The 13,895-nt window shown below is 40.9% G+C and overlaps 2 protein-coding genes and 1 long non-coding RNA gene across 3 annotated transcripts; all 3 read right to left on the bottom strand.

Moving 5' to 3' along the window:
- Positions 1–2,692: 2,692 nt before the first annotated feature.
- Positions 2,693–4,513, bottom strand: LOC103513219 (ethanolamine kinase). Its single transcript, XM_008478034.2, has 3 exons — positions 4,136–4,513; positions 3,069–3,322; positions 2,693–2,702 (listed from the first exon to the last, which is right to left on the bottom strand). Exons 1-3 carry the CDS (start codon positions 4,220–4,222, stop codon positions 2,693–2,695), a joined length of 351 nt encoding a protein of 116 aa, XP_008476256.1. The 5' UTR covers positions 4,223–4,513.
- Positions 4,514–4,617: 104 nt separating this feature from the next.
- On the bottom strand, positions 4,618–8,095 carry LOC103513218 (ethanolamine kinase 2). Its single transcript, XM_026826476.1, has 4 exons — positions 7,695–8,095; positions 6,688–6,695; positions 5,550–5,809; positions 4,618–5,148 (listed from the first exon to the last, which is right to left on the bottom strand). Exons 1-4 carry the CDS (start codon positions 7,809–7,811, stop codon positions 4,820–4,822), a joined length of 714 nt encoding a protein of 237 aa, XP_026682277.1. The 5' UTR covers positions 7,812–8,095; the 3' UTR covers positions 4,618–4,819.
- A 364-nt stretch (positions 8,096–8,459) lies between these two features.
- Positions 8,460–12,114, bottom strand: LOC113469064. The gene is made up of 2 exons (XR_003392602.1): positions 11,922–12,114; positions 8,460–8,847 (listed from the first exon to the last, which is right to left on the bottom strand). It is a non-coding gene; the product is annotated as an uncharacterized LOC113469064 (long non-coding RNA).
- Between the last annotated feature and the right edge of the window lie 1,781 nt (positions 12,115–13,895).

Genomic DNA, 13,895 nt, shown 5'->3' with positions numbered 1-13,895 from the left:
CTCTATCCATATGATATTAATATTAATATTTAAATATAATTAATTAACATTTTAAAACTTACCACTATAATACTGAGAAATGATGCATTCGATATGTTGAAATATTTAGATTGTTACTTCATGTTTGAAGTGTTTATAAGGTTGCAATGGGGTCGATATATGATCAAATATTATTTTCGATGGTATTCAAGATTGCTTCCCCTTTAGTAATTAGGTAGTAAAAGCGCCTACTTATTCTTGATCCCTGTGCACTAATTTGTTCCGGTGACGATCATGACTAATATTTCTAAAATCGAATTTTTGCCCTCCTATCTAGTCGTTCCACTTTATCACATGACTTCATTCAACCACATAATCTTAAAGATCATGCCTTCGCGCCTTGAGCATCCTATACGTTAATCATTCGAAGTTACGTTAGGATAAAATAACAAACTTTAAAATTTTCTCTACATCCTACCTCTACACATTCGGACGCTTCTAGTGAAACGTGAACTGTGAAGTGTTACCCAAGTTGTAAAATTGCTTTCAGGACCGCAGCTCGCAGGTTAGGACCATACTTTGTTGACAAAAATCATATAATAATAAATATAAACACTGATTTGAAAAATATGTCTTTAGATCAATCACATTCCATTCTACAACAATCAATACAAACATTTCTGTGGATCAATCAAGCACACATCACAATTTCATAACACAAGAACAAGGTAGGTATATTAGAAGAACTCGTCAGGTAGGTATATTTCTAGTCACCATCTCCATATGGACACATTGAAGTAATTCCAATCGCATACTCAATGGACATAAACACAAGATCATTGTAGGCAAACCACATATACTCTATGGACTAGTATTAGATACATCGATAGAAGATCATTGTGGACAAACGTGTAAAATGGATAGTGATAGATACAATGGATCATCGCAATCGTATAGACAAGATAAAAGAAGAGCTAATTCAATTTGGAAGCTAATATAATGACAACGTGTGTGTGACATTTCTTTCTCGTGTGGCACGCGTTCCATTGTGTTATTGGCCTCATCATTATTATCATCATCATCTTCTTCGTCATCACTAACATCTTCGTCATCGTCACCACTAAGTACCTATTGTAATGGATTTCGGGGATAGCTCTCTTCCGAATGACAAGGCCGGTCGTTCTCGCATGGCTAACACCGGGGGAGGCGAAGATGTAGGGCTGGCTTCTCTCCTGGACGACTGACGCTGCTAGCTTGGTTTATATCTTATTTATACCAGCAGAGTCGGTCTTATCGGTCGAGGGAGTGTGATCACGAGACTTATCGGTGACGTCTTAGGTTCCAACTCATCCCATCGCTGCTATCGCTGTCTCTTCTGTGATTCGATGGCATGAGTTGTGGCCTCGGATCGTCCTATCTTAGCCTTGTGATCTAGGCTTCGGTCTGTTATCTTCGGTTCTGATGATGTCAGACTTTGGGCCCTGCTACAGTACCTACATAGGAAGGTACATAACTACATCATAGTAGTTAAATAATGGAAGGGTAGGGGTAGGGAAACCCGGAGCAATAAACAACCCGCCCTTGAATAGGGTGAAGTGTGTTAGGTCCCACCACTAGTCACCGAGTTGTGGCCTCCCTGTAAATTGTGATAGTGCCATAGAATTTGCCGAAATCAAAAAAGTAGGTACGTGTTGGTGACGTTTACCAAAATCAATAAAGTAGCTATCAGTGACGCCAAACCCCTTAAAACACAATCCACAATAATAAAAAGAATCCACAACAATAAAGTATAGTATTTAATAGATCGTAAAAGTAGCTTAAAAGAGCGGTGAATTACCTAGAAAAAATATAATAGGTAGGTACTTACATTACCTACTCAAGTACTTAGGTATTCGCACTAGTCTTACTATACAACAGTATACCTATACTATACCTACTTAAAATCGAAAATATCGATCCATAAAATCGGTGCGGTATACACCCCCAGCCCTCCTTCTTACCGTACAAAGGACGTCAACCCAATCGTTGATAATAGACGTCCTTATCTTATCTTGGTTCTTTATCACTTCGTATGTATCAAGTAAGAACCTACACACCTCTAAAGGCAAGAGATAAGTACCTACCAACACCTTAAAAAAGGGAGGTAGGTATATGGTACGTATAGTATTAATTACTTGGGCGTTCACTTTTTGGTACGTTTAAAAACAAGAAAACAATACATTCATAGCAGGTAGACTCGGTAAGCACTTGGCAAGTACCTAACCTACCAACCTCAGCCAACTATTTTAGACTTACCTACTTTCATTCACATTCTTTATCAAACTTCGGTACTTATCTTTAGTACCTAGGAAAAACTGCGTTTGGATTTTTAGTGGCAATCACATTAGGTACCTACATACTTTTAAATTAAAAACATTAAAACGTTCCTCCATTGCCATAGCCCAATAAACAGATCTACAGTTAATAATAATAATAATAATAGACTCTTGAGTGGAAGGTAACCACTAAGCGAGTTAACGCCGGAGGCGTTTTCTACCACCTAACCCTTAGAGCTCCATTATTATGTGGTCAAAATCTCAAATTAATGAGGATAAAATTCCATGCCTCGGCTGGGATCGAACCCACGCCCTCCTGTTTACCAGGCGAGCGTCTTGACCACTACGCTACCGAGGCAGGATAAATTAAGGAAAAATTCAAGACAATAAAAGTTACTTCACTCTTCACTTCAATAAAATAAAAAAAAAGATTGAAAACACCTGTAGATTGTTAAAATGAGTACCATGTGATAAACAAAGACACTGCGCACGCGTGTCTATTGTTCCTGATTGGATTTCCTACATTTACCAAGGCCCTCTGGTAATTGTGAAAAATAACCGGTAAATGTGAGAAATAATGAGTTTTATAGAATTATTTCTTACATTTACCAATGACAGTGGTAATTGTGAAAAATAACCGGTAATTTTTCACAATTACCAGATTTTCTACATTTACCGTAACATATATATATATATTGAACCGATTGCAATACTTTCTCATTACTAGTATAGCTCAGCTATACATTAGTAATAGAAAGTAAAAAAACTACATACCTCTCCTGTTTGTCAGGATTACTATACGTGCGCGGTATCAGACTCAGCATGTGCTTCCCCGTCGACCACAACTTGGGCGTTTTCATATTGGAGTGAACCTTGTGCAGTCGCGCCATATTGCGAGCTACCAGGGGATGAATGTGAGGTTCCCGTATGCTATCAGGGGTGATCGTTACGCCTCGTACATACTGGTAGACGAGGCCGTTGTCAAACTCGGCGTACAGACGAGGGGCGAGTCCAGCCCTGTGGAGGATCTGAAATAATAATAATAATAAAAGTGCTTATTTATACTGCTCGCATAGGACTGAAAAGTCCCTTTACTCCAGCAGTAGGCTACTACTATTAATAATAATAATAGTGCTTATTTATACTGCTCGCATAGGACTGATAAGTCCCTTTACTCCAGCTAGTCTCAAATTATATTGAGCATAAAATTCCATACCTACCTCGGCTGGGATTGAACCCACGCCCTTCTCTTTACCAGGCGAGCGCCTTGACCACTACACCACCGAGGCAGGATGTATACATTTATAGCTAGTTTTACGAAAGATTTTTGATCATCAGCTGATCGTCAAATAATGTCCTTTAACAATGACCTGCAGGTTAGATATCATTTCAAGGTGTTTCATCAAGTTATGAGTTATATAAAAAAAAAAACTACTAGTTTCAGTGAACTAATCACCCAATGATTCAGACCCTACTCCCTAAAGCCATACGGAGTCGTTGGCTCAATAGAGCCCTAATTAAGTCCTACTTGAAAAAAAGGAGGTTGGATCGAGTGACTTTAACAAAGGAGGTCTTATCGTCCCGAAAGCGAAGAGAGAAGGAGGACACGATAGGAGAAAGTCAGCCGTTCTGAGAACGAACCTTATGTGTTTAGGATAAAGTTCGCCCCGTGCGGGAATCCAACCCGAAATGTAGCGCTTCGCTTACAAGGCAGGTGCGCTAACCTAACTCGGCTGGCTAGTACTTGACTTAAAGTGCCCCTACAGCTAAGATCATTGATTAGGTACATGAGGGGTTGAATACCCTGTCAGTTTTGTGGGCTTCCCTCTACAAATATTTACCCTGAAGTTAGATTTCTCAGCTTCCCTATCATCAGTCACATTAAATACTATTAAACTAAGGAATAACGGAATGATGAAAAAATGCATTAGATAAAATTTAAAGAAATGCAAAACAAAGAAAACAATAAGTACCTCCTTATCACTGAAGTAGAAGCATTAAGGAAAACCCTGCACTTAAAATAACTATCTTTCCTTGACATGGCCAAACCAGACTCCCAATAGCCAGCCAAGTTATTTTGTAGGGTAGTACTCTGCCTAGTAAGCGCAAGGCCGCGGGTTCGATTCCCGCCCGGGGCGGATGTTATCTTGAGCGGATAAAGTTCGTTCTCGGAACGGCTGGCTTTCTCCTGTCCTGTCTTCTTTCTCTCCTCGATTTAGGGACGATAAGACATCGAACCTGTCTCATTGGGAATCCAAGGGACCGGCATTTTTTTTTTTTTTTTTTTTTTTTTTTTTTTCCCGGTTTTCCCAGCAAAAGGAAATATCCAGGTTTCCCAGTCCCAATATTACACGTGAAGGGGCCACGATTTTTTCCCCGGTCATCCAGGTTTTCCATTTAGACAGTTTAGATCGTATTATTAGTTTTCAATGGAAAGATACTTGGTTATTCATTCCTCACATCCGCTAGCAGGGGGAGGGGTGACTTGCGATGGAGGGGAAGTGCCCAGGTATTTATTTCTCACATCAACTAGCAGGGGGAGGGGAGGGAGGGATGACTTGAGGCGATGGAGGGGAAGTGCCCAGATATTTGTCCCGCTTCAACACGTAGCCTTGGTACGTTGAGGAGGCGTATTGGAAAAAGTCGAACTCGATGTCCGAGTGCTCCGCTTGCACGAGGCCCCATATCGTCCAGAAACAGTGTGCCACCGGACTAAACTGTTGGACCTGCCAGTGCAGGGTTGCCAGCTGATGGGGGGAAGGGGGGGACCCGGTGTATTCTTCCAGGTAGGTGCGTAACCAGCTCAGTTGGAACTCGGGACCCGGGTAGCGGGAATGATCGATGGGAGACACACCTGGGGAAATAAATAGAAAATAGAGACGTTATTTGAGTGTTTCCGGTTTTTGTCACCTTAGGCGACATCAAAAGGTGAGAGAAAAACGAAGGGGTCAGTTAGCTTGGTTGGTAGCGTATCTGCCTTGTAAGCGCCAGGTCACGGGTTCGTTTTCGTTATCTGAATGGCTGGCTTTCTCCTATCCTGTCTTCTTTCTCTCTTCAATTTCGGGACAGTATATAAGGCCCTAGCAGTTACAGTTCCCTCTGTCAAACCTCTTCAGAAAAATTTGGACCGATTGCAATACTTTCATTACTAGTATAGCTTCGCTATACATTAGTAATAGATAATAGAAAGTAAAAAAAGGGGAGGAAAGAGGAAAGTAATTGAAAGGGTTACCTCACAAAAATAGGTATACTCACCAGCAAACTCATCAAAATGGTTAGCAATATCGAACGCCTGATAATTGACGCCAGCATACTCGTAGTCTATAAACGTGACCTTATCTTCAGTTTCATCATAGATAATATTCCCCAGCAATAGATCATTGTGACAGAACACCACGGGGCTTTTAGTTTTGGACAGGGCGGTCTCGATGTATTGCCAGTCTGACTGGAGCTGACTGACCCCACCTGGGAACAGGGCTTGGAATCTGAAATGAGAAAAGTGGAATATGATGTCACTTTTCATTTAACTTTACTTAAAAATATATTTTAAAAAATAAAAATAAATATAGGTAATTATTATTATTTAAAAAATACTTTCTCATTACCTTGTAAAGGTTCCCTATACGTAAGGGTAATAGAAAGTAAAAAATGATAGAGGGAACTGTAAGTAACTACTGAGGTTTTATCGTCCTGAAAGCATTTATTTATCTACTGCTGGGTAATACAGGTACAATACAGCGAATGAACCAGCTATTAGCCAGCCTAGTTAGCTTGGTTGGTAGCGCGTCTGCCTTGTAAGCGCTAGGCCGTGGGTTAGATTCCTGCCCCGGGGTGAACTTTATCCTACAGAGATAAGGTTCATTCTCGGAACGGCTGGCTTTCTCTTATCCTGTCTACCTTCTCTCTTCGATTTCGGGACGATAAGACCATAGCAGTTACAGTTCCCTCTGTCAAACCGCTTTAACAAAACCCTTTAAAAAAAAAAAAAAAAAAAAAAAAGATAAATAAATTACCATCCAACCGCAATAGCAACGCACCAATTGTCAATAGATCACTGATTTAAGCAACGCTGTGCGTGGTTAGTATCCGGATGGGTAACCATTTGGGGAATCGTGTGATACTGGCTTTTCCCGGGCCCGGACAGGAATTGAACCCGCGGCTTAGTGCTTACAAGGCAGACGCGCTACCAACCAAGCTAACTAGGCTGGCACCCTCTGAGGAATTGTGTGTGTGTACTTTTTAGGGACGTTATATTATCCTCCTAAGTAGGTACTCGTGTACTTTCAAAGTATGAAACCTCTATCAAACAAACATCTTCAAAAAAATATATATGTTACGGTAAATGTAGAAAATTGGTACTTTTGAAAAATTACCGGTGATTCTTCACAATTACCAAACGTGCTGGTAAATGTAAAACAGAAACAGATTGGTGAGAAAAGAAAGCCAGTCTAGTTAGCTTGGAGGGTAGCGCGTCTGCCTTGTAAGCGCTAGGTCGCGGGGTCGATTTCCGGCCGGGGCAGATTTCATCCTGAACGGATAACGTTCGTTCTCGGATCGGCTGGCTTTCTCCTATCCTGGCTTTCGGGACGAAGAAACCTTGGCAGTTACAGTTCCCCCTAACAAACCTCTTCAAGAAAAAAAGAACATGAGTTTCCTTATCATAGGATAAGGAAAGTAAAAAGTTGAAAGCACCAATTTTCAATTGTAGTTCATCCGTATATCAACCACGCAACACACAACGTTGCGCGTGGTTGATATGCAGATGGGTGATCTAAGTCAGTGGTTCTCAAACTGTGCTCCGCGAAGATCTTCCAGGTACTCCGCATAGTTTCATTTTTCTTACCGCATTTAAAAAAAAAAATCGCACGATTATGTTTAGTCAAATGGGAAGTATTGGAACAAGCCGTACAGACTGTACGCTAATGAACATTTCCGAATCATTCCGAATTATTTTTAAAAATTCCTAAAGGGTTGGGGGGGGTGCTCCGTATAGTTTACAGCAGTTGCTTGGTGCTCCGCGGCCAAAAAAAGTTTGAGAACCACTGATCTAAGTAATCACGTGCTGGTGGCTTTTCCCAGCCTCACTCAGGCTGCGTGAGGTTAGAAGAGGCAGGTAGCTTGTTGCCGAATGAAGGGTAAAACCTCCGGCACTAAAACCCTTTGCAGTTATACTGTGACGTTTAACTCATAAGCTGATGTCCGTCCTTAAAGTAGAAAATCACCTACCTTGGACGCTCGCCTGATAAACAGGAGGGCGTGGGTTCAATCCCAGCCAAGGTATGGAATTTCAACCTAAATATAATTTGAGAATTTGACCACAGTAATAATAGTAGCTGCTGGAGTAAAGGGACTTTTCGGTCCTATGCGAGCAGTATAAATAAGCACTATTTTTATTATTACCTTGAACTGAACATCAGTCCGGCTCCACTCTGGCTTGACATGTTTAATAACATCATATGCATCATCCTCCAGAGAATCATGGGATACTGTGGATTCTATTATCAGGATGTCATCCATGGGGGAGGACTACAGTGGATAGGGTAATGGGGATGAAACTAAGTCAATGGGATGGAATAATAAGGATAAAACCAGGTTAACAGAGCAGAGCAAAGGATGTAGCCCTAGAGTTGTAGGTCGGAGCTATGAAAATAATACTAGGAGAATGGTAATCTCAGGGTCGAATTTTAAAACCAGATTACCTTTTAGGGGCGGTTAGGCTTAGAGTATTCGGAGAGGTTTTAAGAATTTTTTTTAAAACTACTTTCAGTTCCTGTCTTAGTTAGTCAAACTAATTGTCCAACATTACTTTCCCACTGCTCTTACACACAACGCACTGGACGTTGCTTCACTTGAGTGTTTTATCGGGAACTGTTGAATCCATCTTGATCAGAGAGTAAATCCCCTCTTCATGGAGTGATTTGTCATCCATTTTCTTTCACAACACGCCCCAAGTTGCTCCATAAGCCCACTCTGAGGCTTAGGTGTTGGGGCAACTGCCCCAAAAAATGGGATAAGCCCCAAGTTGCCTAACTTTAGTGTCCTATAGGGAACTGGTGAATAGATCTACGTCAAGTCCCCCTATCTACCTATACATACGAGTATACCAGTCTACAAGTCCACGCGCTGAGTGAAGAGTCATAGTAGACTAGGTTAGTGGAGAGAGAAGTGGGATAAAACTATGTAGGTCAAGGGGCTGGAGCAATATGGATAGGAAAATCCGGGTGAATGGATTCGTGTAAAGATACACTAGGTATAGTGCTTGCTGGAACTTGGCCTAGCGCACTACCGTGCGCTCAGATAACTGACTGTTTAAGGGCACTTTAATCCGTAGCGTAGGTGGGAGCTGTATGGGTGACTAGAACAGTAGGCGGAAGCCGCTAGAACGATGTAAGTAGCTCGGAATCTCTCGAGCAGGTGGGATGACTTTGGTCCTTAAGTCAGAACTACAGATGGAGGTATTTGAACTGCCTAGGTTGGGTAGGAACTCTGGAATGTCTTCACAGTGGAATGGCTTTGGTACGCTCAGGAGTTGAAGTCTACGACGTCATATTATCTGGAAATCGAAAAGAAGATTCGATTAATAAACCTAGGGTCGATAACAAAGGTTATTTTGCCAGCCTAGTTAGCTTAGTTGGCAGTGCGTCTGCCTTGTAAGCGCTAGGCCGCGGGTTCGATTCCCGCCCGGGGCGGATTTTATCCTGATGGGATAACGTTCGTTCTCGGAACGGCTGGCTTTTTCCTATCCTGTCTTCCTTCTCTCTTCGATTTCGGGACGATAAGACCATAGCAGTTACAGTTCCCTCTGTCAAACCTCTTAAAAAAAAGAGAGCCCAGTATTAAAGGAATTTATCCAAAAATCCGAACCCTCACTTCCTTCGTGCTAAGATGTCGCGCATACAACGTTTACTCGATAAGGGTTGCAGTTCCCTCTGTCAAACCTCTTTAAAAAACAAAAAAAAAGGTTATTTTCCCTACAATTCAACTTCTACAGACTTATACTCATGAAGGTCAGTTCTGAAATAGATAATAACCTCTATTATCTATTTCAGAATCATCTATGGGACCTAATGAATCAGTATGACGTATGACTTGTGACTTGGCTGATGATAGCTATAATTATTAGCTATATGTAGCCAGTACGTCATCGGGACCTTCACGAGAAAGTGGATAAGGCTGAAGATTAGTTGAACATAGTTATGAATATAATATGAAAGGGGTGGGGCAGGTAATGCAGGTATGTAGGCAGGGCTGTATTTAGAGGCTGCCGAGGAGGCGCGGGGCCAACCCCCTCGGGCTAAAAAAAAGATGAGTGTTTCACCGCCGTTTTTATTTCGTAGCAATGAAACAAGTTTATTTTTACTCCTTTATTGTGAGACTCCGAAAATTTGGAGCAACCACCCCTCCCCCTCCTACATCACTCTTGGGCCCCCCGCAATAAAATCCTGGCTACGGGCCTGGTACATTCCTACGACTAATGATTTGGGTATGAAATGTACCTACATCTATCTTATTCTTAAGTCATGACAGCATGAGACTAACGAGTCTATACAGAATCCAATAGATTCGAGACTCAACAATACAACAGTTGCGCTTGCTTGGGTGATGTTTCAAAGTCATAGAGCAGGAAAAATGAGGACCAACGGAATTTTTCTTTCTCTCCTACGACTTCTAGATCCCGAGATAAAACGATTTAAAAAATACCGGTAAATCGTGAACACGGCAGTTATTTTTTGGGAGTTTTGACCTCAGATTTGGATTTTTCCCAACTTTTTACATAGGAATCGACCATTTATTTATAATTTTTACCCATTAGGTATGTTTACTATGTACATATTATGTACCTATGTAAAAATTAGTACTATGGTAAGAATTGGAGAATGGTGGAGTGACAAGCGCGGGTAGTATCCTTAGATCTTACAGCTGGAGGTGAAGAACGCACGGGGACTGTTAGCTCCTGGACGACTGACCCTGCTAGCTTGGTTTCTTTCTTACTTATACTAGCAGAGTCGGTCTTATCGGTCGCGGGAGTGTGATCACGAGGCTTATCGGTGACGTCTTAGGTTCCAACTCATCCCATCGCTGCTATCGCTGTCTCTTCTGTGATTCGATGGCATGAGTTGTGGCCTCGGATCGTCCTATCTTAGCCTTGTGATCTAGGCTTCGGTCTGTTATCTTCGGTTCTGATGATGTCAGACTTTGGGCCCTGCTACAGTACCTACATAGGAAGGTACATAACTACATCATAGTAGTTAAATAATGGAAGGGTAGGGGTAGGGAAACCCGGAGCAATAAACAACCCGCCCTTGAATAGGGTGAAGTGTGTTAGGTCCCACCACTAGTCACCGAGTTGTGGCCTCCCTGTAAATTGTGATAGTGCCATAGAATTTGCCGAAATCAAAAAAGTAGGTACGTGTTGGTGACGTTTACCAAAATCAATAAAGTAGCTATCAGTGACGCCAAACCCCTTAAAACACAATCCACAATAATAAAAAGAATCCACAACAATAAAGTATAGTATTTAATAGATCGTAAAAGTAGCTTAAAAGAGCGGTGAATTACCTAGAAAAAATATAATAGGTAGGTACTTACATTACCTACTCAAGTACTTAGGTATTCGCACTAGTCTTACTATACAACAGTATACCTATACTATACCTACTTAAAATCGAAAATATCGATCCATAAAATCGGTGCGGTATACACCCCCAGCCCTCCTTCTTACCGTACAAAGGACGTCAACCCAATCGTTGATAATAGACGTCCTTATCTTATCTTGGTTCTTTATCACTTCGTATGTATCAAGTAAGAACCTACACACCTCTAAAGGCAAGAGATAAGTACCTACCAACACCTTAAAAAAGGGAGGTAGGTATATGGTACGTATAGTATTAATTACTTGGGCGTTCACTTATAGGTACGTTTTGTAACTTTAGCCTTTAGCTCAGATGTAAACATCTAAAACTTGGAGTTCATTTGATCATTAAAGGTATGGTACTTCCAGAAGAAAAAAAAAAAATATCTTACATTTACAATATTAATTAATAGCAAGAAATTGGTCTTTCCATGATAAATAATATTACATCAATCATCAGAGAGAGCTCGTCATTTAAATAGGTATAAGAATTTAAATAAAAGAAAAGGAGATAAAAGAGAAAAATAATATTGAATCGCATTGCAAGCGCGAAATCATCAAATCTGCCGAAATGCCAAAAATAACAATCACAAATATTCAAATAAATGAAATTCTGACAAATCAGTAACCTCCATATATCACCTAATGGCACAAGGGAAGGAATTAACGAGCTCATATTGTCTGGATTTATCAGTTACAACCACACCCACTTTAACATGAAGTTTGTTAAAACATCGTCAGGTTGGGAAGTCAATTCATCGGAATGATTGATCATTCTGATGAACAATATTGATGAAAACAAAAAGAGGTTACACTTTGGCTAATGACAATGTACAATCATTTAATCCAATGAGTCAGTGCAATTTAAAATCAGTGGAGGAATGGTACGTGGAGAAAAGAGTCGGCCTCTTTTTTACCAACCTCAATTGGAATAGGTATGTAAGTTTAGTAAAAGAACGCAAAACTAAATAAATAAAATGCATATAGGTACCTACCTACAAAACAAACAGAAATCTCTCGTTAAAAAAAAGCACGTAAAAATAATTTAGCAAAACAAAGAAAACAAACACACCTTCTTTTGTTCGCGAATGGTCGGTATAGGTATTCGTTATTTTCTTATTTTTCCTCCCATTTATTTTTATTTTAGGTGTTTATTTTTATTTTATTTTATTTATCGGTAAACAAAGTATGTACCTGGGGGGCAGCTACCGCGATAAGGTCCGGAGATTGACTGAGTGACTGAGTTGTAAGCCGCGTGATTGTACAAAGCCCATATTGATAACACTATATCGTTAATTGTTATCGTTATTTCTTAACATTTCCAATGCTTCCCCTCCCCCGTAAGCTATACAAACATCATCTAAAAACGTAAAAAAATAATAAAATGGCTAATCCCTAAAAAGTGAGAGTACGGGTAAGTCGGGTAACACACCTCAAAGAGTAGGTACCTACAAATACCTGAAAAGAGGACTTTTAGGGTCGAATTTTAAAACCGGATTACCTTTTAGGGGCGGTTAGGCTTAGAGTGTTCGGAGAGGTTTTAAGAATTTTTTTAAAACTGGAAGAGAGAAGGAGAACAGGTTAGGAAAAACCCAGGCGTTCCGAGAACGAACCTCATCTGTTTAGGATAAAGTCCGCCTCGGGACGGAATCGAATCCGCGACCTAGCGCTTACAAGGCAGACGCAGTACCCTTCAAGCTAACTAGGCTGTCCGTCTACAATACTGGTTCAGTAAATCTTAGTAAGTACTCGCTCAGAAAAATACCCCCTGGGGTCCCCTTAGGCCCTACCGATTTCAGAATCTAAAATCATTGAGAGTGCACTGTGACATCCCAGACTGGCACTCGTCTCTTAAACCGCGAATGGGGATTTCAAAGTATAATCACTTAATCAGCGCTCAGATTGTTCTAAGGCGACTATATGCCTCGTCATAAATGAAAAATCCATCATAGAACATTAGTAGATTCTTTACGGTTTCTTCTACTCCCCTCTTCGGAGCAATAGTGGTCCAATGACGATGACGCCTAAGGTCACCTGCTCTTACACACAACGCACTAGACGTTGTTTAACTTGAGTGTTTTGAGTGTTTTATCTTGATCAGAGAGTAAATCCCCTCTTCATGGAGGGATTTGTCCAGATTGGTCATCCATTTTCTTTCACAACACGCCCCAAGTCGCTCCATAAGCCCACTCTGAGGCTTAGGTGTCAGGGCAACTGCCCCAAAAAATGGGATAAGCCCCAAGTTGCTTAACTTTAGTGTCCTATAGGGAACTGGTGAATAGACCTACGTCAAGTCCCCCTATCTACCTATACATACGAGTATACCAGTCTACAAGTCCACGCGATGAGTGAAGAGTCAATATTTGGCCTTAGCCTTAGCGATAATGAAAATTGACTGAAACTTCGTTCTTACACACAACGCACTAGACGTTGCTTAACTTGAGTGTTTTATCGGGAACTGTTGAATCCATCTTGATCAGAGAATAAATCCCCTCTTCATGGAGGGATTTGTCCAGATTGGTCATTCATTTTCTTTCACAACACGCCCCAAGTTGCTCCATAAGCCCACTCTGAGGCTTAGATGTCGGGGCAACTGCCCCAAAACATGGGATAAGCCCAAGTTGCTTAACTTTAGTGTCCTATAGGGAACTGTGCCCTAAATCATTAAAGTATGGAAAAGTATCTTACAAGTGTAATAGCCAATGGAAAAGCAGAATTTTGAATTTGGACGAATCATATCGAAATATGGAATTTGTAAATACTTTTCCACACTTTGGTGATTTAGGGCACTGGTGAATAGACCTACGTCAAGTCCCCCTATCTACCTATACATACGAGAGTATACCAGTCTACAAGTCCACGCGATGAGTGAAGAGTCAATATTTGGCCTTAGCCTTAGCGATAATGAAAATTGACTGAAACTTCAAGTACCAATCAAAATCAGAATTCTAGGTACAAGTACCTGTAAC

Source organism: Diaphorina citri, unplaced genomic scaffold (assembly GCF_000475195.1).
Source record: "Diaphorina citri unplaced genomic scaffold, Diaci psyllid genome assembly version 1.1 scaffold941, whole genome shotgun sequence".
Classification (NCBI taxonomy): Eukaryota; Metazoa; Arthropoda; class Insecta; order Hemiptera; family Psyllidae; genus Diaphorina; species Diaphorina citri.
Note: the sequence above shows the minus strand (reverse complement) of the source record. Positions and strands in the feature narration are given on the sequence as shown.